General features: G+C 35.8%; 1 protein-coding gene across 1 annotated transcript in view; it reads right to left on the reverse strand.

The window, feature by feature from the left end:
* Window positions 1–24,013, reverse strand: part of ABI3BP (ABI family member 3 binding protein) — a gene marked incomplete at both ends in the record, with an annotated part of 163,670 nt that overhangs the window by 19,836 nt on the left and 119,821 nt on the right. The window contains 12 exons of the mRNA XM_080351588.1: window positions 147–258; window positions 3,853–4,065; window positions 5,378–5,446; window positions 6,570–6,653; window positions 9,478–9,588; window positions 13,930–14,025; window positions 19,652–19,726; window positions 20,031–20,096; window positions 21,030–21,104; window positions 21,581–21,655; window positions 23,234–23,308; window positions 23,780–23,854. Coding sequence (XP_080207714.1) covers window positions 147–258; window positions 3,853–4,065; window positions 5,378–5,446; window positions 6,570–6,653; window positions 9,478–9,588; window positions 13,930–14,025; window positions 19,652–19,726; window positions 20,031–20,096; window positions 21,030–21,104; window positions 21,581–21,655; window positions 23,234–23,308; window positions 23,780–23,854 — 1,126 coding nt within the window. The remainder of the gene's footprint in view (window positions 1–146; window positions 259–3,852; window positions 4,066–5,377; window positions 5,447–6,569; window positions 6,654–9,477; window positions 9,589–13,929; window positions 14,026–19,651; window positions 19,727–20,030; window positions 20,097–21,029; window positions 21,105–21,580; window positions 21,656–23,233; window positions 23,309–23,779; window positions 23,855–24,013) is intronic.

Here is a 24,013-nt window from a genome sequence, read left to right on the forward strand (position 1 = left end):
AAAACCAAAGCATACCTTTTTCCTATCAGAACAGGAGTAAAATCACCTTGGTCTTGTATTATACACATGTATTTTCATTTGAAGTGGCAAAGAGCTAACAGTATAATTTAGGTAGATTAACTTAGAAAAATATTTTATTTAATTACCTTGTGTCAGGTTTTAGATTTTCCACAGTAGAATGGGTTTGATTTGTCGTGGTGATCGATTTTTCCTTTTCACCATCACTTGCTCCATTTTCAGTTGACACAACCTCATACTCTGGAAAATTATAGTAAAAAGAAATTTTCTTAAATAACAGGTCTTGCTTGAGCTTCTTCATTACTCTCTGTTTTCTTATTCGGTTTCCACTCCTATATTCTGTAAGGACATCTTATGTGACCCAGTTGGGACAACAGCATGCTAAAATTGTTAGGAAGGAGAGATCCAGTTCCAGATTGCTGAGTGCCTAGACCCTCATCCTTCCTCATAATTCAGTTATGAGATAGAAGATACTCAGCAACTCACCTCTACCCAAAGGTACACTAGTGACAATATTCCAAACACAAATAAGTATAAGCATTCTGCAGTTTGGATGGAAAAGTAACAAAGATGAAAATACAGTTTCTAAATGCTTAAACCTTGATTAACTTAAAATAAGACCTATATTGTTAGGATTTCCAAAGGAAACTGCCCAACTAACTTGGATTGTGCACTTAGGGAATCTTCCAGTTTTGAATGAAATAATTTTGCGTAAATTCATTTCTGTATTTATAAGATTTATAGTCTCACTACTTTCTTTTTATCTTGCTGGGATATATAACCAAGCAGAAGCCATGCTCTGAGCAAGGAATTAACAACAGATGTTTGGGAAGAAGATATCCCTTCAGTCATAGTCCTGTCCAAGATACAGTCTCTCTCTAGCAGGCAACCTCTGTTCTAATTCATAACAACCTCTTCTAATGAAGACACTGAGTATATTGCTAATTTTCCTCTCTTCACAAAGAAGTTCACAACCTCCCCAGATCCTTCCTAAAACCTGTCTATAACAGCAAATGCGGCTTTGCCAAGTGTAAGCTGGCAAAGAAGAATGTTTTCAAAGAACATTTGCAATGACCACTTAGATCTACAACACAACAAATAAAGCAGTGAGGCCAGAGATCACATATCAACAACTACAAAACCCAAAGAAAACTGCTTTCCTGCTTTTTTTCTAATGATATTATTAATTTTTGAGATCTTAACTAAATGCTTGGAAGCTGTAGGTCATTTTTTTTCCTAAATTTTTCAGTTTTCAATACAAGGAGACACATTTGTTAACACAGAAAGACAAAACATCTGCCATGGCACCTAGTGCTAAAAAGGAAAACACTCTTAATTGTTGCTGGACTCTCAGATCATCACTCCTAGTAAATGCAGGAGATGCGCATGTAAATGAGCATACACACACAAATTGATCTGATTTTGAACTCAATAGTGTTTCCTTTCCAAACTCATATGCAAAAAGCAGGCATCAAAACCACTGGGGTAACATATGTAAGACAATGTGGTTAAATGAAAATGCAGACTGGCCATAAAAAAACATACGTTCTAAAATTCCAAGCTTCTAAATCACAGTAATTCAATTTGAGCAATTATATAGATGTATGCTCATGCAAATTTCAGATTACTCATTGCAATAGTTTACAAAGAGACCTCTACACAGCATCTTTTCATGTTTACCTTGTAATAGACTAAGTTATTTAGAGCATATACAGAGAAACAGGAAACTTTAAAACAGTTTTAAAAATATGTCAGAAAGTGATCATGAAGAAAGGAATTACTGCTGATACCGAAGATTTAAAATTTTCCCTGTTCAGAAGTCCTCCCCACAACAGTCACCCATGAACAGCAAAAGACCAACCAATAATTTTTAAAAATCAGCTCGTGGACCTTCAGGATTAGGTGCCTCAGATGAGAGGGGAAAAATAAAAACAAAGTAACTAGAGGCCTTTTACTTTAGCTCATTTTTTTCAAGTGGGACACCAATGCAATAACCGACATTAGCATTGAGAGTTACTGTATATTTGTCTAAAACATATCTGTGCTTTCTCTCCACACATTTCCTTTTTGGAAATGAAGACCTTTTTCTATATAGCCACCAAGGGTTGAAATAACCACAGAGAATAAAAGAAAAAAGCACCCAGGAAGCTCTTATCTGCCCTAATTAAGCCTCATTAGAGAAATTATATTTATTAGGCAGTATGGGAGAGCGGGTGCATATCCACTGCCTTACATACATCCAGATAGAGAATGAGTAAGCATCTTGCCAGGAATTCAATCTTCGTGCTTTCTGCAGCCGCAAGTCGATATGTGATTTGAACTTCTTAATTCATTCAAGTTGGAAAACACAGCACATGTGAATGGGCACGCACACCTGCGCGCTCACACACACAAATAGCTACTGAGTGCATCCAGTACCTGTTTGTTACTCAGTGCACAAGACAACAAACTGCCCTACGTTTCTGTGGCAACACAACAAGAGTAGCACAGCACCAGCAAAATGGTCTTGATTCCTGACATTTGCAGCCTTTACGAAAACAAGGAGGTAAGCTCGATCACTGTTTTGGTTATTATTTGTCAGACCTTTCCATTACTGAAGTACAACTTTGTTTTTAGGAATACCCAATACAATGAAACCTTTCGTGCATAGCTAAAAGTGAAGCAAAGTAACATTTTCAAAAAATGGCTCAAAAAATTACATTTACTATTTTCCATAGTTCTATCTGAAACAGTGCATTCAATCAGATGATTGAAAAAACATGCACAAACTACAAAAATAAAAAGAGATGACAGAAAACTTGATTTAAGTCCGTCTGAACAAGTAATGTCACACTGATGCCAGTATGAAGTAATCACTGTTTTCCGAAAATGGAATTCAATGCCTTCCCTTGAATTCAGGAAGTGCTCTTGGGTGAGTCATTAACTGAATATTTTTTTGAAGTTAAGATGAAGGAGACAAGCTCACTGAGAGTACTTGTAAGCTACAGAATACAAACATGCATTACACATTGAAATTAAAAAGAATGAAGATGGTTTTTATGGGAAAGCTGTTACATCTAGATAGGAAGATAGCTAGATTAAAAACCAAAGTTTCTGTCAGTAAAGCCAAATAAGTATTAGTCACAAATTCTCCAGAAGGTTTTTATCTTTTCTGGAATGGGGGAGGGTTTGCCAGGTGTCCTACTTTTCAAAGAATAGTCTTATAGAAAAGAAGCAACTTAATGGAAAGTTAACTTTTGCAAATGCTTATTACAACTGAACAGAGTAAGGGTTTCCACCTAAAGTCTCAGAAGCAACAGTGAATGTCTCTTGCTCTGTATTCTACAAAACAGATTCTTTTAACATAGAGAACATGATGACTCTCTGGTGGGTACAGCAAGTATTCTGGCAGCAGAGTTCTACTGACTTCCTAGATGGATGTAAGGTTGAATTGTGTCTGGCGCACTGATCAACAGCATCCTCAAGTCAAGGAAGATGTCTACATTATGTGTATGCATCTATATAATAAAAACTACTGTTGCATTGCTGGAACTTCTTGACTAGATCTTAGCAGGTCCCATATGTACACAGAGAAGACAAATTAAGAGAAGATAAAGAGTCAGACTTCTTTTGTTTCATCACTGACACCAATGATATAGTTCTGAAAATCTTGTTCTCATCTAGTAGCCTTTTCTTATCCACAATGGAGTTGACAGAAGCACAAAATAAAAACACTGAGGTGTAAGAGTCCCTTGAGACTAAAGTATTTTATGAACGGCATAAAACCACTGTGAAAGTAAAAATAAGCTGAAAATAAAATATTCTGATATAACGGAGGAAAGAAATCAAACCAACCTGTAACAGTGTCATTGTCTGGTTTTTCCCAATCCAATATGACGAAAGTTGGACAACCCTCAACAGTCACCACTGTGAGATTGGTGGGAGGATTTTGTGGAGGACGAGTAGGTTCCTCCTTGCTGCCAGCTTCTTCTTGAGGAAAATGTTCAAGAGAGCTTGTAATAGAGCAAGGGACATCATCATCTTTCTTCATGTACTTGACATGAGGGGCTAAGAGCAATAGGAAAGAGCTGTTATTCAATACGGAATATTTTCACAAAATATCAACACCATTTAACTTAGTGCACATCTTCCATCTCAGGGTGCCAAGTAAAAATCTACACAAGTAATCAAATTCAAACATAAATATTTAAAAATAGAAATCATATCTTCAATACTAAGATGATTGTTGGAGTTTTTGTTGCTGTTAGACCCGGAATCTGCACTGCCTTCACCCCATTTCCCATTGGCATCACTGATGAAATATTACTCTGAAGGTATTAGTGGGTGATATGCACTGTTTGACAGAATTAACTTCTGTTATAGCATCATTAATATATCATAGAATGTCCTGATTTGGAAAGGACCCACAAGGATCATTGAATCCAACTCTTGTCCCTGCATATGACAACTGTAGTTCTTCCATAGTAAAATGACACTACAACTCCATTTTCAGCTTTTGAGTGTTATGCTAATACAAAGATTTAATGCCCATCACCACTTTGTTTCACCAGAAAGAGTAACAAGTTTAGACTAGAGTAATTCTGTAATTAAACTTGCAGTTTTAAATGTGACTGGAAAAATCTTAACCCTTTTGAGTTGTACAGGACCAAGACTTGGAACAAACCTTCTAAGGAAAATGTCTTGTACTTTGTACTTCCTCAAAATTAGGAAGACTACTGAAGACAAGCAGTTCTAAAATTAAAACTTCTACTGGATATAAACAATAAGCTCTTGCCAGAATGACAGTGTCTTCAGAAATGTAGTATCCCTTACCAGACCAAGGAAAAAATCTGAAAAATCCAATCGTACGAAACCAATTCTTCCTGTCATCTCATCTTGCTAAACTCTCTAGATTAATGCAACAGCAATAACTTGACTCCTTTATCATCTAGTCTAGTATATTTTGTCATATTACTAGACTTTCTGAATATGCACAGCCTGGAATGAGAGGTGAAGCATATACGATGGGTACATATCCCTCATGGTAAGGTGCACTGGTATTGGGGCAATGCTTTTCCAGTTAGTGCTTGCGAGGCCACGGGAAGATTTTCATTTGTTTTGGTGGAATGTGAACAGTGTGCAGTTGTAGTACTGTTGGCATAGAGCAAGAGCCACAACACATTTGTGGGTAATACTCTAAACTAGGAGGTGGTAGCAAGGAAAGAAAGTAGAAGAGAAGTAAAATTTAGTCAAGAATATGCTGATGGTCTACACTACAGTAATTTTGCCTCCAAATAACCAAACAAGACCATTTTGATGCAAGATAGGTCATCTTCATATATTCCCACAAATAAAAATACCATAGCTGTTGAAATCCTACCTTGGTACCTTGGTTTGCCTGAAGAGTCTGTTTCTGATGTAGGGCTTGAGCTGAAGACAGTTGCATCAACTATGGGAGAGAGAGTTATAACTTAATTGCACTGGCTGTTTAGCTTGGAGCTTGTTTCATGTTCATAAAATATATAGCACTATTACGTTGGCACATGAACTCCTCTAAAAATAGTGACAAGGAAACCACAAGTTTGGTTTCCAGTGTGTACAACTTCCACAAAATTTGAAGGAAATTGAAAGCAAATATGCTGGTGAGTAGAAATGTGCTAGGTCAGGATTCATGACAACAGTGTTGTGTTAAATAGCTGCTACACTGAACAGAATCTTCTCTTGGATGCAAATACTAAAATGAACCTCAGTGAACAAAACATAATATATACACAACAAGCATTTTCAAATAAATCTTGCATCTGGTCTGCACTCAGGGTCACGAGTTCATGATCATTATAAGGAGACAAAAATTTCAGGGCTGTTTTAAGTCCAGGAAAATTAGAAACAGTATAATTCATCACAATAGCTGTGTATTTTGGCCCAAAAACTAATTTTAAACACACCCTTCCCCAAACCCATTCCTGTATAGCCACTTTGAGGAGACTTAGGTCTGAACTTGTAGTTAACTCCAAATCTAAAAAAAGGCAAATTACCAGCTAACCACTGTGTTTACTCTAATAGCAGCTCAACCCTGTTGAGCGCTATCAGTCACTGTCAAACAATAATTTAAAAGCATGTCCCGTGCAAAAAGAAATGTTAAGGAAAAGAAGTGCCTTATCTACTCCCTTCACAGATTTGAAGTAGCTGCCAAATAGTATTGAGAGCCTGCTAAGCATGTATGGATTTCTAGGAAGATGAAAGGAGCAACCATGTTCTCATTTACCAAGGTGTGTGCCAGAAGACAGCCAGAGGAACTCAGCCAAATGAGAAAGGTCGTAAGGTGACATAAAGGAAATCAAAATCACCTTGGACAGAAATCTTCTTATACTAAATATATGATGTATCAATATAGTTTGGGAAAGGGAAGCAAAAGGAAAAAAATAATGAAACCTTTATGTTTGCAAAAAACAAAAAAACAAAACTCTCAAAATACAAACCACCAAAAACCATAAAACAAAAAACCCCAAACCAACCAACCAAAAAAAAAAACGACAGAAACACCCACCCAGAACTTTCTGTAATATGCTTACCATAATACTCTGGAGTTGCAAAAGCTGTTGGTGTCTTATATGAGGTTCCTGTCCTCACAGGTGTTGTTGGTCCAGCAGGTTTAGCTATAATGACAAAAGGAGGAACTTGTGGCAACAAGGCATTCATCATTCAAAAGAATGAAACTGCTTTCTGATTTTTTATCAGAACTCGGATTTGTGCTAACTGCTTCATGAAACAAGTACTTTCATTGAAATGATGATATTCCCTCAAAAGTTATGCAACAGCTTCCAGATGGATTTGGGAAAGTTCCAAGTTGTCCTTATTGTCAGTATAACCTACTCCTGAAACCCATCAGGAAAACTTTTTGCTACTTGGAGATTGTCTCAGCGGACTTCAGTCAGCTAGAAAATGACCTGGTTTAATGCATAGAACCACTGTACACAGAATAGTAAGAGGATGCTAAATAAGCTGCATTGACATTTCTGATTCTCAAATAAAAGAACATATTTCTTACTGAGTTGTAAGACAGAATAGCTGAACTCAGCAACTGAAACTTGGATTGTTCCCTGAAATATAGCTAAGGTCCTTTTATTCTACTATTATTCTACTCTGAGTACAGCACATGTATTATTAGCCAGGCTAGAGCTGGATTGTGTATAAAAGCACCAAGTCCTTAACTGTGGTTTGCATTAAGAGTTTAACCATAGAACAGTACTGGAGCTTCCACTAAATGAAATGAAGATGTACTTCAAATGAAGGTGAGAAAAATGCAATGAAGTCCAATATTTTTAACACCACATGACCCAAGGAAAAAAGTTTTCTGTCTGAACTGATCTGTTGTGTTGTAGGAGCCCTAAGTGAGGATGAAAACTGATTGACAAAGGGAATATTATCTCCCATAATTAAATAACCGTTTTAAAAATTATTTTGGATTATGTGACATTGCTTTTACTTCTCAGCTGTTATCACCTAATGAAAACAAGCTTCTAAGAGGCAAACAATGTCTTGATTGTTTTCAAAATAGCTGTAGGAGACAAGAATTACATTAATAAAACATGCAGATACACCCAGATAGTCACTGCATGACTGTGAAACATCAAGCCCCTAAAAGTCGAGAACTACATAATATAGTTACATTCCCTGTATGTATGACACAGATGAATATGATGACTGAAGGTAGAACTCTGGTGAACCAAGTTTAAAACAACAAAAATTCCTACTTTCCATTAATTTCCTTAATAAAGTGGAAATTTATTAAGATGCTCAGTAATAAAGATTCTCTCTCTATTTTCCACTGATTTCCTTAATAAAGTGGAAATTTATTAAGATGCTCAGTAATAAAGATTATCTCTCTATTTTCCACTGATTTCCTTAATAAAGTGGAAATTTATTAAGATTCTCACTAGAGTACAGTTTCACAAAGGTTCTGGAACTCTCATGTTTCCATTTTTTTCCATTTAGGAGACTTTCAATGTCTACATAGAAACCTTCCTGTAATACTTATCCACTGAATAAATAAGAAAGATGCAAGTGAGGAATTAATCTGCACTAATGAGAAAGAGAAACAAGACAGAATTATGAGAGGGAAAATCCAAGGAGAACATTGAGGCAAATTTTTCCTGTTAGTACTGTGGAACAGTCTCTCGAGGGAACCAGAAGAAACTCAATTATGATGTTTAAAACTAAGCTGGATAAAACACTAGGAAACATAGAAAAAGGAAAAACTGCTACTGGCCCCGCGAGGAAGAACCAGATCATCTAACCAATTTATTCCATCTTGAATGGCTAGGAAGGTTTGGTAACTGCTGACTACCACATAACCTGGTCTCTAGTGAACAGAAAAAGTGTGAAATTTCAACACACTAGTAAATTAATTAGACACTTAATGAAGAAAATTAGCATAGAACCCATTACAAGCAAAATAATATGTATCAAGTCAACATATTTTTATGTCACAGCTTAAGACTGACAATGTCTTAGGTTCTGTTGTAGCTATTACTAAGAAAACACCACTGATCAACAGTAAGTACAGACACAGCATTTTGATTTTGGCTCTGCTATTGATTAAATACACAGCTTGTTCCATCCAGCTTGGAGATTCTTGCTTCTAATCTGCTGCACAAAATACTAAAGAATTATTTAGTTCTTTAGCACCTCAATAGCACTGAAATGCTATTTACCAGTGAACTACAGAGACTAAAATGAAGAGAGAAGCACTTCTCACTATGCTAAGCATAATGAGATGATAATTTCTGACTACCTGGAATTAACATTAGCCTAAGTATTCTTATACAGAATCCACAGATGAAACATATATAAGGATACTGAATATCAGCTCCAGGATAAAATTAAAACAGAATAGGAAATGTGAAAGTTTCTGTGTGCTCTTTTACAGATACTGAGAAGCAGGAATGCTGTAGCAGAGGAATCAAGTTAAACTCTTTGCACATGAATTAACTCAGTGCGGTCTGCCTCCCAGTGCATTTAGTTTTCTGGGTGCCTATTGGTTTGTTATTTGCAGTGGTTAATGGATGTGCCATATACATGGGACAGAATTTCTTTACAAATAACTAACTGGGAGTATGCATGGAAGCATAATATTCAATATCTCCCATCTGACACGCACATTAAATAACTAAAATGCTATTTGAAGACATGAAACGTTCTTAAGGTTGATCTTCTTACAGAATGACTTATATTATGCTATTTTGCTTTCAGCTCCCTTACTAGGGATGATTTTTTACATAACTAGTTTAGGAAAGCAAAAGGAAAACAGAGTTTATGTATGAAGACAAAAGACACAAGGCCCGTATGTTCCGAAAGAGTAGTTTCTATACGTATCACAGACTACAGAAAAAGAAGCTATACTATAAAATTCTCCTGTACTCTGCTAGTCAGTTTAGTATTATCTCACACAAATTATTTATGCTGAAAAGGCTCAGATACCTGGACTCCCTGGTTTACCAGTCACAGTGTTTGGAGGCAGAGGCTTTCTTCGCATTTGTGTAGGCTTGACAGGAGGTACAGGAGGATGCCGAGGGCCAGGTGATGTAGTTACTGAATGACATACAAGACAGTGTTATTAATTATTTAACCTCAAATTCCATAAAATCAGAAACCCATTATGAATTATATTCTGGCTTCATAAGCAATGTTACATTTAGTATCAATGGCAGAGAGGTGACATTAGGAGCTGAAATGAGTTGTATTTTCAGCCTTAAATTCTTTGGGAAGTGTGTGCCATGGAGTTTTAAAACAAGCTCACACTGAAAAAATGTATCCTCTTTGGGATTTTGTACAAGTGTTTCAGCAATTTATTTTCTATGCAGTTACTCATTTCTGCCAACGGTATTTTTTTGGCAGCCAGCAGGATACTTCTTCCCACAGTAAACACCGCCTCAGCGTACTTGGAAACATCTTCAGTATCCTACTCACAAAATTCCTAATCTTTTTGTGCTTTCTATTTGATAAAATCAGTTAACCCCAGCTGGAAGCAGAAGATGTAGCAAAAGGGAAATTATCATTAGGGACACCTTAACCTATGCTGTTCAAAACTGAAAAATGAAAAAAAGTCATTGTCACTTCACGCACTGACATGGCTAGAGACAGTAATTGCATCAGGAACTCCTGAAGCACCCAACTAGGTTGTTTCAATGTGCAGTTCCAGCCAACATCTATTCAATTAATCTCGTAAGGTCCTTTGAGAACAAGGTCTGAAAGTAGAGCCTAAGCCTCCTAATTCATGCTTACAAAACGTATTACCATATTTTCCAGGCAATTATAAAGGATTTTATTATGCAAAGGAAAAGATTTTTCTTCCACTATTCAGCTTTGTACTTCTTAAGAAAAAAATCAGGAGATATGTGCAACACATTTATGTAACAAAAGACTTGTTGTACCTAACAGGGGAAAATCCTGAAGAGTAATATAATTCTTACAATTCTGCCAATGTCAACAAATATGCAAGTTGCCTGAAACTGAGTTACTGGCTACACACAGTACCTCCGGCCCTACATATCATACCTTAGTTTACCCTATAAATAAAGTGACTGTGGGCAAGAAGGGAACTGATCCAAAGACTCATTTGGGAGAGCCTTTTTTGAAATACTTACAATATACACCTCCATAGTTCTCTGTTTCCTTTTCCTTTTGGACATTTGCTGTCACTTATAAAACACATTTTTTTAAATCCCTCAGATCAAGACAGGAAATAATGGTCTATCTAATTCAGGAAGATGTAATGGTTTTGAAAATAGCATTTGTAGGTTTCATATTCATTCCCCAGATGGAGATTAAACACATATGTCTAAAGAACTGGAAAAGGGTAATAAATATCTGTCATCATACCTTAGATACTACTACAAGGTAGCATCCATGATTAAATTTCCCCTGCCCATATTTAGAAAATGAGATTGTCTGAGATATTTATGGGGTAAAAATGTGCAAGTATTGACCTGTTAGTGGTTTCTATCGTATCTTCTGAACAACATAAGTGCAAGTTACATGAAAGCTATATCATCGCATCCTGTGGATTGTGTCACAGTTGAATCTACTATACTGCACTCTGGAAAAGCGAGAACCCCTAACCTTCTCTTCTGCTACTTCCACAACAATTTTCGTGATGGTATGTGATGTTACCAAATCTAATTAACAATGTATGGAGATTGAGCTTGTAAACAAGCACACACAATAGAACACAGGGATTTTGTGATAGCATAGATTCTTGTGAGGACAGTGGAATGGTGAACTATTAGGATTTATTTAATCTCAGGGGTTCTTTGTGGACAGGGAATGTATTCCTTGACTGTCACTCTTCACAAAAAAGGAAGGTATGCAGCCTCTAGGATAGACTCCTAACACATCAAGCTTAATTCTTGTGTGCTGTAGCCTACTTTTTCATTTCTCGTAAATAGCCAAAATGTAAACTTTTTCAGTTAAAACACACTAAGTTCTGAGAAAAAGTAAATGTATTTAAAGGGAAAGTCAAATATTGGCTAACTTGTAGCAATAGTTGACTAATTTGCCTCACCTCTTTGCATGGTAAGATCATGGAACAGATCCCCCCGGGTGCTAGGTCAAGGCACATGGATGATAGAGAGGTGATTAGAGACAGCTAACATGGCTTCACAAGGGCAAATTGTGCTTGACTAAACTGTTGGCTTTCTAGGATGGAGTGACTGTGTTGGTGGATAAGGGAGGAGCACCTGATGCCACCTATCTCAACATCTGCAAGGCCTTTGACACAGTCCCACACAACATCCTTGTCACTAAGTTGGAGAGGTATGGTTGTGATGGATTGACTATTCAATGGATAAGGAATTGGCTAGACAGCCACATCCAAAGAGTTGCAGTCAACAGTTCTATGTCCAAATGCAGGTCAGTAACAAGTGGTGTCCTCCAGATATTCATATTGGGACCAGTAGTGTTCAACATCTTAATTAAGGACATACACAGTGGTAATACTGCTTCCACTTCTGGGGTCCCCAGTACAAGACAGACATGGACATCTTAGAGTGGGCCCAGAAGAGGCCACGAAAATGATCAGTTGCTTAGACCACCTCTCCTATGAAAGATGAGAGAGTTTGGGTTGTTCAGTCTGGAGAAGGGAAAGCTCTGAGGAGGCCTTATTGCAGCCTTTCAATACTTGAAGGGGGCTTATAAGAAAAATTAGGAGAGACTTTTTACCAGAGTATAGCGATAGGACAAAGGGAAACAGTTTTAAACTAAAAAAGGGAAGATTTAGATTAGCTATAAGGAAGAAATGATTTACTGTTAGGGTGCTGAGACACTGGAACAGGCTGTCCAGAGAAGCTGTGGATACCCCATCCCTTGAAGTGTTCAAGGTCAGGTTGGATGGGGCTTTGAGCAATCCAGTGTAGTGAAAGATGTCCTTGCTCATGGCTGGGGAAGGGGAGGTGGAACTAGATGATCTTTAAAGTTCCTTCCAACTCAAACCATTCTGTGATTCTATAATTCTGAATTTTGACAAGCATAATAAGGGCTCATGAAGAGAGTTGAGATCACAGAAGTATACAAACAAATTATAAAACAGTACTAGATGATTTCACAACCATACCCAACTGCCTGTTATGATTGCAGTTCAAGGTATTGGCTTACTTCAAAGCTCTAAAAGCTTAACTTTAAACATCTAGTGTCATAAGATGAGTAAAAGCAGATATAGATGTTCCTTCAAATCTACATGCATAAAAAAACCTTTCAGTCTCTCCAAATCACAGGCTGGATTTACTTAAATATACACTGCTGCCTGATATTCAGTAACCAAAAATGTAGAGACCCATCCTTGTTTGCATTTTACAGTCTGCATCCAGCTGCTGCTAATGGTATATCGCATTGGACTTAATCTTTGCAAAGTACAAACTTCAGAGTGAATAAACTTTAAGAAGATGAAACACCAGCACTCAGCTGTCAAGACAGGCTCTTGTCTTTGTGCAGGTAAATTAGGCAGAAAGGAAATTCAGCAGGGATTAGGAGCAAACAGCAGTTCATGAGTTAGTGAGAGGTCCATCTTTGTATCTGTGTTTTTAAGTCTAACAACATACTTTCAAAGGAAAATCTAATTAAAAGAGCAGCTGCAGCTAAAAAATAAATCAAAAGGCAAAACCAAGAAGATTTTATTTTCAGTTGTTTTTGCCAGTGAAAAGGCCACTGCTAAAATGAGCTATATTCTAGGTTATGCTAATAAAAAAAAAGAAATTTGTGTGTATACATGTGGCATACAGAAATACTCTATACTACAAATTTTCAGTTGAAACAGAAAATGGCTAAGAAGATGGCTAGAAAAAAAGTGAAATACAAAAAGCCCATATTTGAAAGCCTATTTGGGGAAGCCTTTTTTTCAGTAAAAATATTTAGATTGTCTTGAAAATATGATTACAAGACTTGCAAGAAAAGTAAAAGTGAGAAGCTGGGTATAGCACATGTAAAATAGTTGTAACCTTATTTACTCCACTGTGTTATTTTGCTTCAAGCCTAACGTTCTGATATTCCTAACAATCCTAATATTCAACAAAACTTTCTCTTAAGTGCATTGACAATTTTGTTATGCATTCTCCCTATTCTCTTTTGCTATGTAGAAACTATTAGTATGAAAAAACCCAAGTGCTTACAGTATTGTGTCTGCTTGATCATAAGGATACAATGCTGATGGTGGTAATTTTTAATATAGAGTATATGCTAGTGAGTAAGAAGTGACCATGAAATATTCTTATTTTTATTTCTTGTAGTAGCATCCTGAAATCAAGAGAATGTGCATTGATGAGGATGACCAAGAATTATTTTCTCTTCTTCAGTGGAGATGTTTTTTGTGATGGAAAAGCAGTCTCTTTATTTTTCATAACTGTTAAAAATTGCTGTATTGTCTTCTTTTGTGAACCTTACCAGCAAATGGCTTTTCCCAGGTATGACTGTAGTCCCAAGGTTTTTTCACATCCATGCCAATTTCTCTGGCAATATCCTCGGGTGTATATACTTCATCTATGGAAAAAAAAAACGAAAAGAAAAACATATCTACAGTGCAGTACCAAGTCATAGAATACTTCTATATTGTATATGTTCAAACTGTCACTAACATTAAGGGCAAAAATGGCATATATGGTCCATCTATATTTTTCCTGATAACTTGGTTATGTCTGTTATCTTCCTATTCAAGTACATAGAAAATGTTCTTGGTCTAGAAGATCCTACAACTTCATTTTAAACATTCCTTCAAAAAAGTATATTTGTAAGGAGAGAATAAGATTAAAAAATAAAAGATGAGTCAAACCAAGATTATACATGGAAAGGTAAACACAGAGAACATTTTAGTTTTTCAATATACAGAATAAAATGTCCATTGATTCTTGCAAAGGGCAAAGCTCTCCTTTCCAAAATTAAGATCTTAAGTTATATTCTACATTGAATGGCTAGAGCAATTCTGTACCAAACATATACCATATTTGGAGCATTGGAGGCAAAGTGTACATAAAATTTAGTTTGTGTATAAAAGAAAGTCCTACTTAAAAGCTAAATAAACACATTTTTTAAAAAGTGAAGTAAATGGCATTAAAAAGATAAACACAACTACTCCTGGTACAGAACAACTGTTTCACATGTTGACTTTATAGGACAGCAGACTGTTAAATAAATATGCTTTCCTCATAGAAAATAAGTATATCTACTTTACAAAAACTCTCTATATAGTAGAATGACAAATTACGTTGCACTTTCATCGTGTTTGTGAAAAACAAAACAAAACAAACTCACTGTTTTTCATGACATATGGAAAAACTCCTGAAGGTTAATGCACATAAAAACAAAATCTCAAAATTAAATTAATTAACAAATTCCAAGTCTATTCAAACATGACCTAAACACGTCAACCAGAGATTTCATAGATTCAGCTTGTTTTGAGATTAACCTAATATTTCAACAGCAAAAAGTAGATAATTTTTCAATTATTTTACTATTTGGCCGTTATTACTAGGCATACCTTAAGAATAGTTGTGGTGCGACATTGAAAATGAGATTGAACAGAAATTCTACACTCTCTGAGTCTCAGTACTCCTCATATGGGAAATTAATAGTATGGAAGCATTAAGTGATTTACTTAAGATTAAAATAATCAGATGTGTAGTAAGTTGAGAACAAGAGACAGGTCACCTGGTCCCTGTGACCAAAAGTTCTAAACACATTATATAGTTTTGTGTAACTGCAATTTGTCTTCAGGTAACTAAAGTGGTTAATTAGATATACAGATATAGAAAGCACCAGAGTGCTAATCAATATTTCATGTGAATGATCTTCAAGGAAAAAGATGCATGAGAAGACCAGCACCATGCTTAAAAAGGAAAATAATCTTGCACACCATGGGTCATAGTCAGAATATATTTAGTTTCTTAGCTTCACCTCAAAAATAAACATATTAACTAAATGTAGCCATACATTGACTAAATCACACTAAATAACTCAAGTATCCATTACAAGTCTAATTTAGTTTTGCACCTTATAGTGCCTAGAGAAAAGCGTACCGCTATCCTCCTCCTTACAATCACATATAGAATCTGAGTTATATCAGCTAGGAATAAACAAAATATTGCATACATTTGGATAGAAGAAGTACTTTTTTCCAGAAACTTGCACTGTTGCTCTGCTGTCAGTAAAGTGGTAACAAAAAATATGTCAAAGTTTCAGGGAAAAAGCTGATCAAACCTCAACACTTCCCTGTTGATAAAATCTGCTTTTTGAATGGTCCAATGTACTTTGAAGTTACGTTAAAGTTTGCTGGTGTTTTCACACAAGGTATCTGCACTATCAAACAGCTTGCTGTATTTATCATAATGTAACTCGCTTACTATAAGCATTTTGACTTGGCACATTAATCCAAACTTTTTATAGAACTGAGAATAGATGTATTACTTGCATGTGTGTTTGTGTCTTCTTTTACTTCTTTTTTTTTTTTTTTTTTCTGGAAATATTAATGGGGTCTGGAACACCTTAAAACCAACCACTGCATCTTAATAGCAGGAATATCATTAGAAGGGTGGATCATTATAAGTGAAGAACTGGAAAAAGTGCCCTTAATAAAACAAACTGAAATACCTTTATACTTGACTTCCTCTAGAACTTGGCTATATACCCACAGTTTCAAAAATAAGGAAATTGAGCATTAAGTTAATGGCCTTTATAATGAAAACCAATTATCTCTCTCTTTCACAAGAGAAATGAAAATGTTGTTCAAAGTTTGTTTGCTGAAGGTTGTCTAAAAGCTGAATAGATCAGAAGCAATTTTTAGATGGTTAGGATTAAATTAAAAAACTAACTGAGTAAGATAAGTTATATCCACTAAGACAAATACGAAATGCCATCTCAATAAAATGAAATGGCTAAAATATGGTAGAAAACAAAAAGGAATGTTAGTATCACAGTATCACAGTATGTTTGGGATTGGAAGGGACCTCAAAAGATCATCTAGTCCAATCCCCCTGCTGGAGCAGGAACGCCTAGGTGAGGTTGCACAGGAACATGTCCAGGTGGGTCTTGAATGTCTCCAGAGAAGGAGACTCCACAACCCCCCTGGGCAGCCTGTTCCAGTGCTCTGTCACCCTTACTGAGAAGAAGTTTTTTCTCAAATTTAAGTGGAAAGTCATGAGGAGGCAAATCCCTGCCTCTTTCCTGCATTCAGATTTACCACCTGGCACTGCAACTAGCCAGGAGACTGAAAAGCTTGCCAGGAAACCAGCCGCAATCCCATGTGCTGCCACTGGAAAAAACAAATTCCACAGCTTATCATCTGGGCCCTGCAGTTGCCAAGCAGGCTCTGCATGCGGTGAAACATCTTTGCATTGATGCTAATGAGCACGATTAGGAAGAAGAACTGGAGCACATTCAACAGCAGTGCCAGCCCAGCAAGGAATTAAAAGCTCCAAACTGGTCTTCAAATAACAGAGTATCCATTGCTCTTGAGGAAATGTGCTCTTCTTCAGAGAAAGAAAAAATGATGCAATATCTAAAGGTAAGCCTGAAAACATATTGTTCCTGACAGTTCAGGTGAGGATTCTGATCAGCTTAGATCAGAAGTTAAGGATTCTGATAAACTAACCTCAGAAAATAACATATGCTTTTCACAATGGAAGAAATAAACCATCCCACCCCAAAAATCACCCAGGTCACTTTAAATGTTATAATTTCTCTAAGATACCACCTACTGAAAAATAAACTTTGTTCAGCTGATAAGATGTAGGGTTCCAGGTTAGTAGAGTTCTCTAAGTCTCTTCTGCACCTAGGAACTCTTTGCAACAAGTAATTGCACATTGCTTGGGAGAGATACAGAAAATTCATTTAATTGATTAACTGAACCCTCCTGTTGTGTGAAATTATTTTTGTGGGCACAGATAGTCTTACAGGCTCAGACATTGCATTTGCCACAATACCATGAAGTGCCTGCTTTACAGAAGACTCGGGATTTCACTTATCTATCATCAAGGCAAGTACAGACTGAAAAGCTGCTAAAAGCGACAGTCACTAATGTACAAAATTAATTGGTGATTTCTCTACACTTCTGAGGAGAAGGGTGCAGACTCACAGAAAGATATCAGTAAGTCACTAAAAATGGAGGGTAGATAATAAATGCCAGCTCTTCCTTAGTATGTTGGACACCAGGTTCAACTTAAAGGGCTAAGTTTGGCAGGACACAAAATCTACATAATAGACATATTCAGGATTTTTTTTTTTTTTTTTAACTTTGAGAAAAAAGACTTACATAACTGAGCAATGGAAAATATTACTAGAAGTATCATTTTCCAGAAGAATTCTAAAAGAGGATACTTATTTGCCTGTGAGTACACACAGCATGCACAGCAAGGTGATAGTTTTGTGACAATTTTTGACATAATCTGCCACAATGAAGTTCTAGTTCTTCCTGTCAACTGGCACTGCTGTAAGGACAAGTAAATAATGATGACTAGTAGGCACTCCAACAGGTGCATTCAAAATACAATTGCTTAAAAACAATGCTTCAGAAGTCACCTAAGCCAACATTAAGCACAATAAACTACATTTAACAATTTACGTCTGCTATTATGTTCGTACTGCTCATTCACTTAGCATGCATTCTTTTATTTATTATTTTTAATCTACAAATATGTCTGCCAAGGTTATTACTATATGGGAGAAGGAAAAGGCTTAATATACTGTCTAGCTGTGTATTCATGCATAATTTCATAATGTGATTTCAAAAGCCACTTACTCCTGGAGACCTGTGTGCATTCTGTCTCTTTTGGTAATTAGACATTAGAAAGCTCACCTGCAAGCAGACTGCCAACACAAACAAAGAACAAAACTTTCTGACCCACAATGACCGCCACTGGTCATTTAACACTGTAACGGTCACTATTGTACCAGAATTTGATGGGTTCGTTACTGGAAAGACTATGAAAAGTCAAAGGGCACATACCTCCAATGAGGGCATCCCTCTGTATGTAGTACAGAAGAGCAGGTCGTGTTCTAAACAAGCTATTTTTAATTCCATTTAAATACACTACAATCTCTTCTGAGGTTTTGCCATTTCTAAAAACAGGGTGGGTGTCTCAAAATTATGTACAGGAACAAGTACCTCATATCATACTAAGGTCAGCAACAGGTATTAAAATTGCCTAAGATACTTTGGAAACAGTACAGAGAAACATTACGTAGACAAAAAAATAATGCCTGGAGTACATGTTACTCAGGTTATCCTAACCTGGCTAGCACAGAGTAATAGTATGTGACAGTAGCAATGTTAGTAGTGGGTGAACAGCTAAAAGTTTGCATGATCTATTTATTTTTTTTTTTTATATCTGTTTTAAATCTGCATCATTCATGAAGAATCCCTAAATTCTGCATTTATTTAACCAATGGCTGTATTAAAAAAACCCAACAGTATTTATATTGACATAATAAATTAATGCTTTATTAAATAAAAAAAAAAAATATGGATTCATTATGAATTTGCACTGACATTATTTTGATTGGATAGAAAAATCAAGTACAGTTGAAAAAAGATAAATTATTTTTCCTCCAACCAAACTAGTATTTTGAATAAATCTTTGTGCTTAGGGATGCATGTTATCTGCATGTGTAAGGATGTGTAAACTGAAGTGACAATTTTTACCCTCTGCTATCATCCATCGACCTGGAACTTTCCTGGTGATGAAGTATGTGAGCCTGACTGCCACACAGTCTGAATATGAGTAGGTCTGATGTGAATGCACCACATGTATAGTTAATAGCTAGCTAGATACCCAGCTTTAAGGCTTTCTTACTAAGCCTTCTGACTTGGACTTAAACAACCGGGTAATCCTTTTCAACAAAGTGTTTTCTAGTAATTATTCTAGATCTATAATGAAGTAAACATCAGTAGCTACATAATCTACCTGTAAGTTTGTGCTGAGTGTCAATATAATTTCTTTATGACACTAAGAAATTACATAGCATGACCAGCAGCAGCAATTACATACCATACTCTGAGGAGCTAACTTCTATAATCAAACAAAATGAAATATTTTGAGAGCTCAGGATGATTTGAGGAAGTCACATTATTGTATTTTACTGATAAGTTAAAAAAACCTCAAAACTGCAGCTCTACCTGTTGTTGGCACAATCCACTTCGGCAGCCCAGGTGTTTTTGTCCTAGGTGGTGCTAGTGTGGTTTTACTAAGAGCTGCAAAAGAGGTTAAAAAGAAAAGAGGAAAAAAGTTCAATGAGAATAAAACCCAACAAACTGTTACATAATGCAAACAACTCCACATTAGAGAAAAAGAAGTAACATTTGCTGTTATGATACACACAGTTTTGGGTTCTTCTTCTTTTTTTTTTTAATTTGGAAAGGCTTTACTTCTAGACTGATCAATTGAAAGAAAAATGCACTTTTTTCCCCAACATCACTTAAAATTCCACTGAGAATAGGTGAAATTAATTAATTAATTAATCTCCCCCCCATCCCAAACTGAATAAACAATCATTACCAGGTCTGGTCTGTGATTTATCAGATGGCTTTGGTCTTGGAGAAGTGTGACGTGTTTTATGAGGTGCTAAAAGAAATAAGGTTCAGTTTAAATGTTATTTGTAAAAGGAAAACCAATGCTGCAGTGTAATTTGCCTAAAAAAAAAGTCCATGCACCAATGCAATAAAGCAAAATGGACATATGAGAATTCAATGAGTTCCAGTCCAAAATACACGCTGAAAATGCTAGTTTCTTTAGTGGTCAGATGACTCCATCATGCAGTCTGACCTGTTACATTCATGTTTAGGAAAAAATATAAAATATTTACAGCCAGTTACCCAACTGTACATAGATACAGGGTTAGCTCTGCAAGGTATCCATGGCCTTAAGACATTTAATTAGGTTCTGCAGAAAACAAACAAAAAACCTCAAAATAAAATACCAGACTGAACCCATCCCAAATCAAGTAGTCAGACAAAACCATGAAAAATTAATATAACGCTGAGAAAATAACTGGAAGCATTCAATGCAAACACTGTGTAGGGCTGCTTAAGAATGGCATCATCATCAAGGTTAAAATCAAAAGCCTTCAAACTTTTCTTATTGTTGTCTTTCACTTGGCAAATAATTTTGATATTTTGGTTATTAAAGAATCTGTGTGAATCACACTGAAAACTGAAAGCATAAGCAGTCACTGTCATCTTGTACCAAATTATCAACCTCTATTGATAATGTTTGTAATACTATACAGCTGAGGATTCAACTCAGCACTACTACTGTTTAAAAGCTTCGTATCATCTTTGAGGCAGTACCGATTAAACCTTGATTTTTAGAGCAAGGAACAAAAAATATTTGGGAAGGGGAAAAAAAAATTCATGTTATATATTTGGAGCAGTTTTAAAGTTAATATCGAACAGACCATTAAATCTTAAACTATACTGATTTTACTTAAGATCACAGAATCACACAGAATCACTACAGACTGTCAGCAAAACAATTTAAGAAAATCCTAAAAATCACCTGTATGGAACCGTGGAATTTCAGTTGCTAGAGCAGTTTTGGGCTTGGGTGAAATCTGGTATGTTTCATTGGGAACTGAAAATGGAGATATTGCTTATTAAATCAAATGCAAATGATTTGTCTTTAAACATAAGACACCACAGGTGGAAGGGAAATTCAAATTGTCTTTGTGCAAACCATAAACAAAAAGAGTCAGTGCTAGAAACGGGGCTGAAAATCATGCTTTTATACAGATAAAAGACTTCTCCAGACTGAGAAGATATATATCTTTAGTAAGTCAGACAAAAGAAGATGACCAGGTAATGCCTTTTTATACAGCTCCTCAGCCTTGTACATGAAGTACTCATCTCTAGAATTACATGAAAGAAAAAATGGCTAGAAAATCCAAACCAGCAAAATTTTGTACATGCACTGGAATGTGACTAACAAATGAACACTACATACAGATATATTAAGGTATTTCTGTTGTTTGAAGTGTAAGTTAAGCCATATTGCTGAAGCAGAGAAAGTAAAGTTTTATGAAAAATAAACTGACATAATATTCTCATTACCCAAAGTCACTTTGGACCCATCAACAACATGAACAGTTATAAGGTTAATTGATCCCAGGTGTGTTGCCCTTGGAGCTACAAGAAATAAAACATTTTTCTGTGAGAGGTAAAATTAAAGAAGTTGGATTTCATTAAGGATATGTGACCTTTGTTTCCTAAAAACCTATCTACACATCTGCTAAGACAATTTTAACAGACATGAGACAGATATGTGTTCTGATTAGTCTGGATGTATTTTCATGCTGACAGCCATACGGTGCAACTATTCCGCCAGGCCCCCACCAACTTCAGAACAAATGCCCTGAAGGTGGAGTTCTGACAGTCTTTGGTCTTTCTCACACTGCGTATATTAATTTGCACTTCCCTAAAAAACTTCTAAATGCCTGTAGTAACGTATTTATCTTTCAGACATTCTTCCCTCACTTAAATTTGATTAAATATAGTGAAAGATATCTAACTTATAGGATGAAAAAGAGAGCCTGACAGGTAGAGGCACCCACTACATGTTTCTTTGTCTTTCAGAAACAAGGTTAAAATATGGAGGCTGGAAAGTAACCTACTTAGGGGCATAAAGGGCAGTGGGCTAAATACTGCTATTTCTAGTTAGCAGCTTTCCTAACAGTAGTTTGTTTTGCATATGTATCATTATAATGATTTGAAATAAAAAAGGAAAATGATAAACCTATAGATTTTGTTTTCTAAAATTCTTTACCTAAAATTAACTTTTTAGTGGTAGCAAAACATGGCACTTATTAACTATGACATGATTGGACATAGTTCCTACTCAACTGAGACTTAGAATGTAACTTGGTTACTTAACAGAAAGCTTTTCAAAACAAGGCCTTTAGAAAATAAATCTTTTTTCTGGACTATTCAGTTTGGTTTTCAGAGCAATATGTATGTACAGTTCTTGAATGAATAGGATGCCTGCTTACATTTTTTATGGCTGCATAAAAAGGGCTAGAAATCTAAGGGGAAAAAAGGGGGGGAATGATAAACCCATTCATTAACCTTATTTGCCTAAAACACTATCAGTTTGGAGGGTAGATCTGAGAGCAGGAAAGATTAGGAATGACTTTTTTCTTATAATCATGTTGTCACTCCTCCATTAACAATTCTTTTAATTTTTATGGAAATATTTTACATCCAAGGCAAAGCTGAGGTCTCATCATCTTTCATTATAACTATGAATCCCTAAATCTACTGTAGTTATTGCAGAAAAAAACACTGATATGAAGAAAGTACTTATACTCTTAGCATCTATCTTGGACTGAGATTCGGCAAAATGAGTTTCAAAAGTACTTGAGAAATTGAAGCAAATAAATATAAGGTAATAAAATCCCTCCAAAGAAAAGAACTTATTGTACTTGGCTACAGTAGTATATTTTTATTAAAATTAGTAGAATTCCTCACATTTTTAATGGCTACTACCCACCAACTCAACAAACAAATCTTAAAAAACCCAATCAATGCAATTCTTGGGCATTTTCTTTGATATAATTTATTAACATACTCTGAACTGAAAAATGATGCTAATTTCTGTCTACATGTCTGTCACATGACTGTACTACTGAATGACAGCAGAAAGGGTAACTAAGGCAGTGCCATAGTAACACTTTTAAAGTTCTTTTAAAGTTACAAACTTTAAATTACCAGGTTTCGTCTGTGGTACTTCTGGCATGACAGATGTTTTGGGTTTGGAAGGAATGAGCAGTGTTTCTTTTGGAGCTGAAAGAAAAGGAAAAAGATTCTAATTGTATTCTTCTGGAGTCATGATCCAATGCCATGTTTAGCCCACATAAAATGCCTCAAATGCCTGAAAAAAAGACAATAACAATTCCGTGGCTTTCTGGAACCTGAAATAAAATTGCTTTCAAAACCACAGTTCTAGCACTGTGCTGTAGAAAAAGTTGAATTAATGGCTAAAATTATTGCTCTAAAAGAAAAGTTAGACCACTGAATTTGACTGCAGATCTGACAAACAGGCTTCTGACCAGACATGAGCTGTAGGCTATTTCTGCTTTACATCTAGGATAGAACTGAGACTCATCTGTGTTAAGAAACATGCATGTGTCTAAGCAGAATGAAGGACAGTGGAATGATGTTACACAAAATACCACGGCAGAGCATGTTCTCTAGAAATTTCTCCATTGAAAAATTAAAAATACCTGCATCTTAACGTCAAGGAAATTTATTTACCCATTGTTGCCCTTGAACGCTGAGTAGTAGTAGAAGACTTTGTAATAATTGGTAGTGGAGTTGTCTGATGTACTGCTGTTAAGGAGAAAATGTGAAGAATCTTAGAATATTAAACTGTAATAGAAGCAAAGTAGCATTTGCACTATTTCTAAAACTTCCAAATTGCTTTAAACTAAAGAGTAGCAAAATATGTTAAAAATCAACTGCTGACAGATATCAATATCTATTAACTTC

The sequence above is a fragment of the Nesoenas mayeri genome (genome assembly GCF_963082525.1).
Source record: "Nesoenas mayeri genome assembly, chromosome: 1".
In the NCBI taxonomy this organism is placed as follows: domain Eukaryota; kingdom Metazoa; phylum Chordata; class Aves; order Columbiformes; family Columbidae; genus Nesoenas; species Nesoenas mayeri.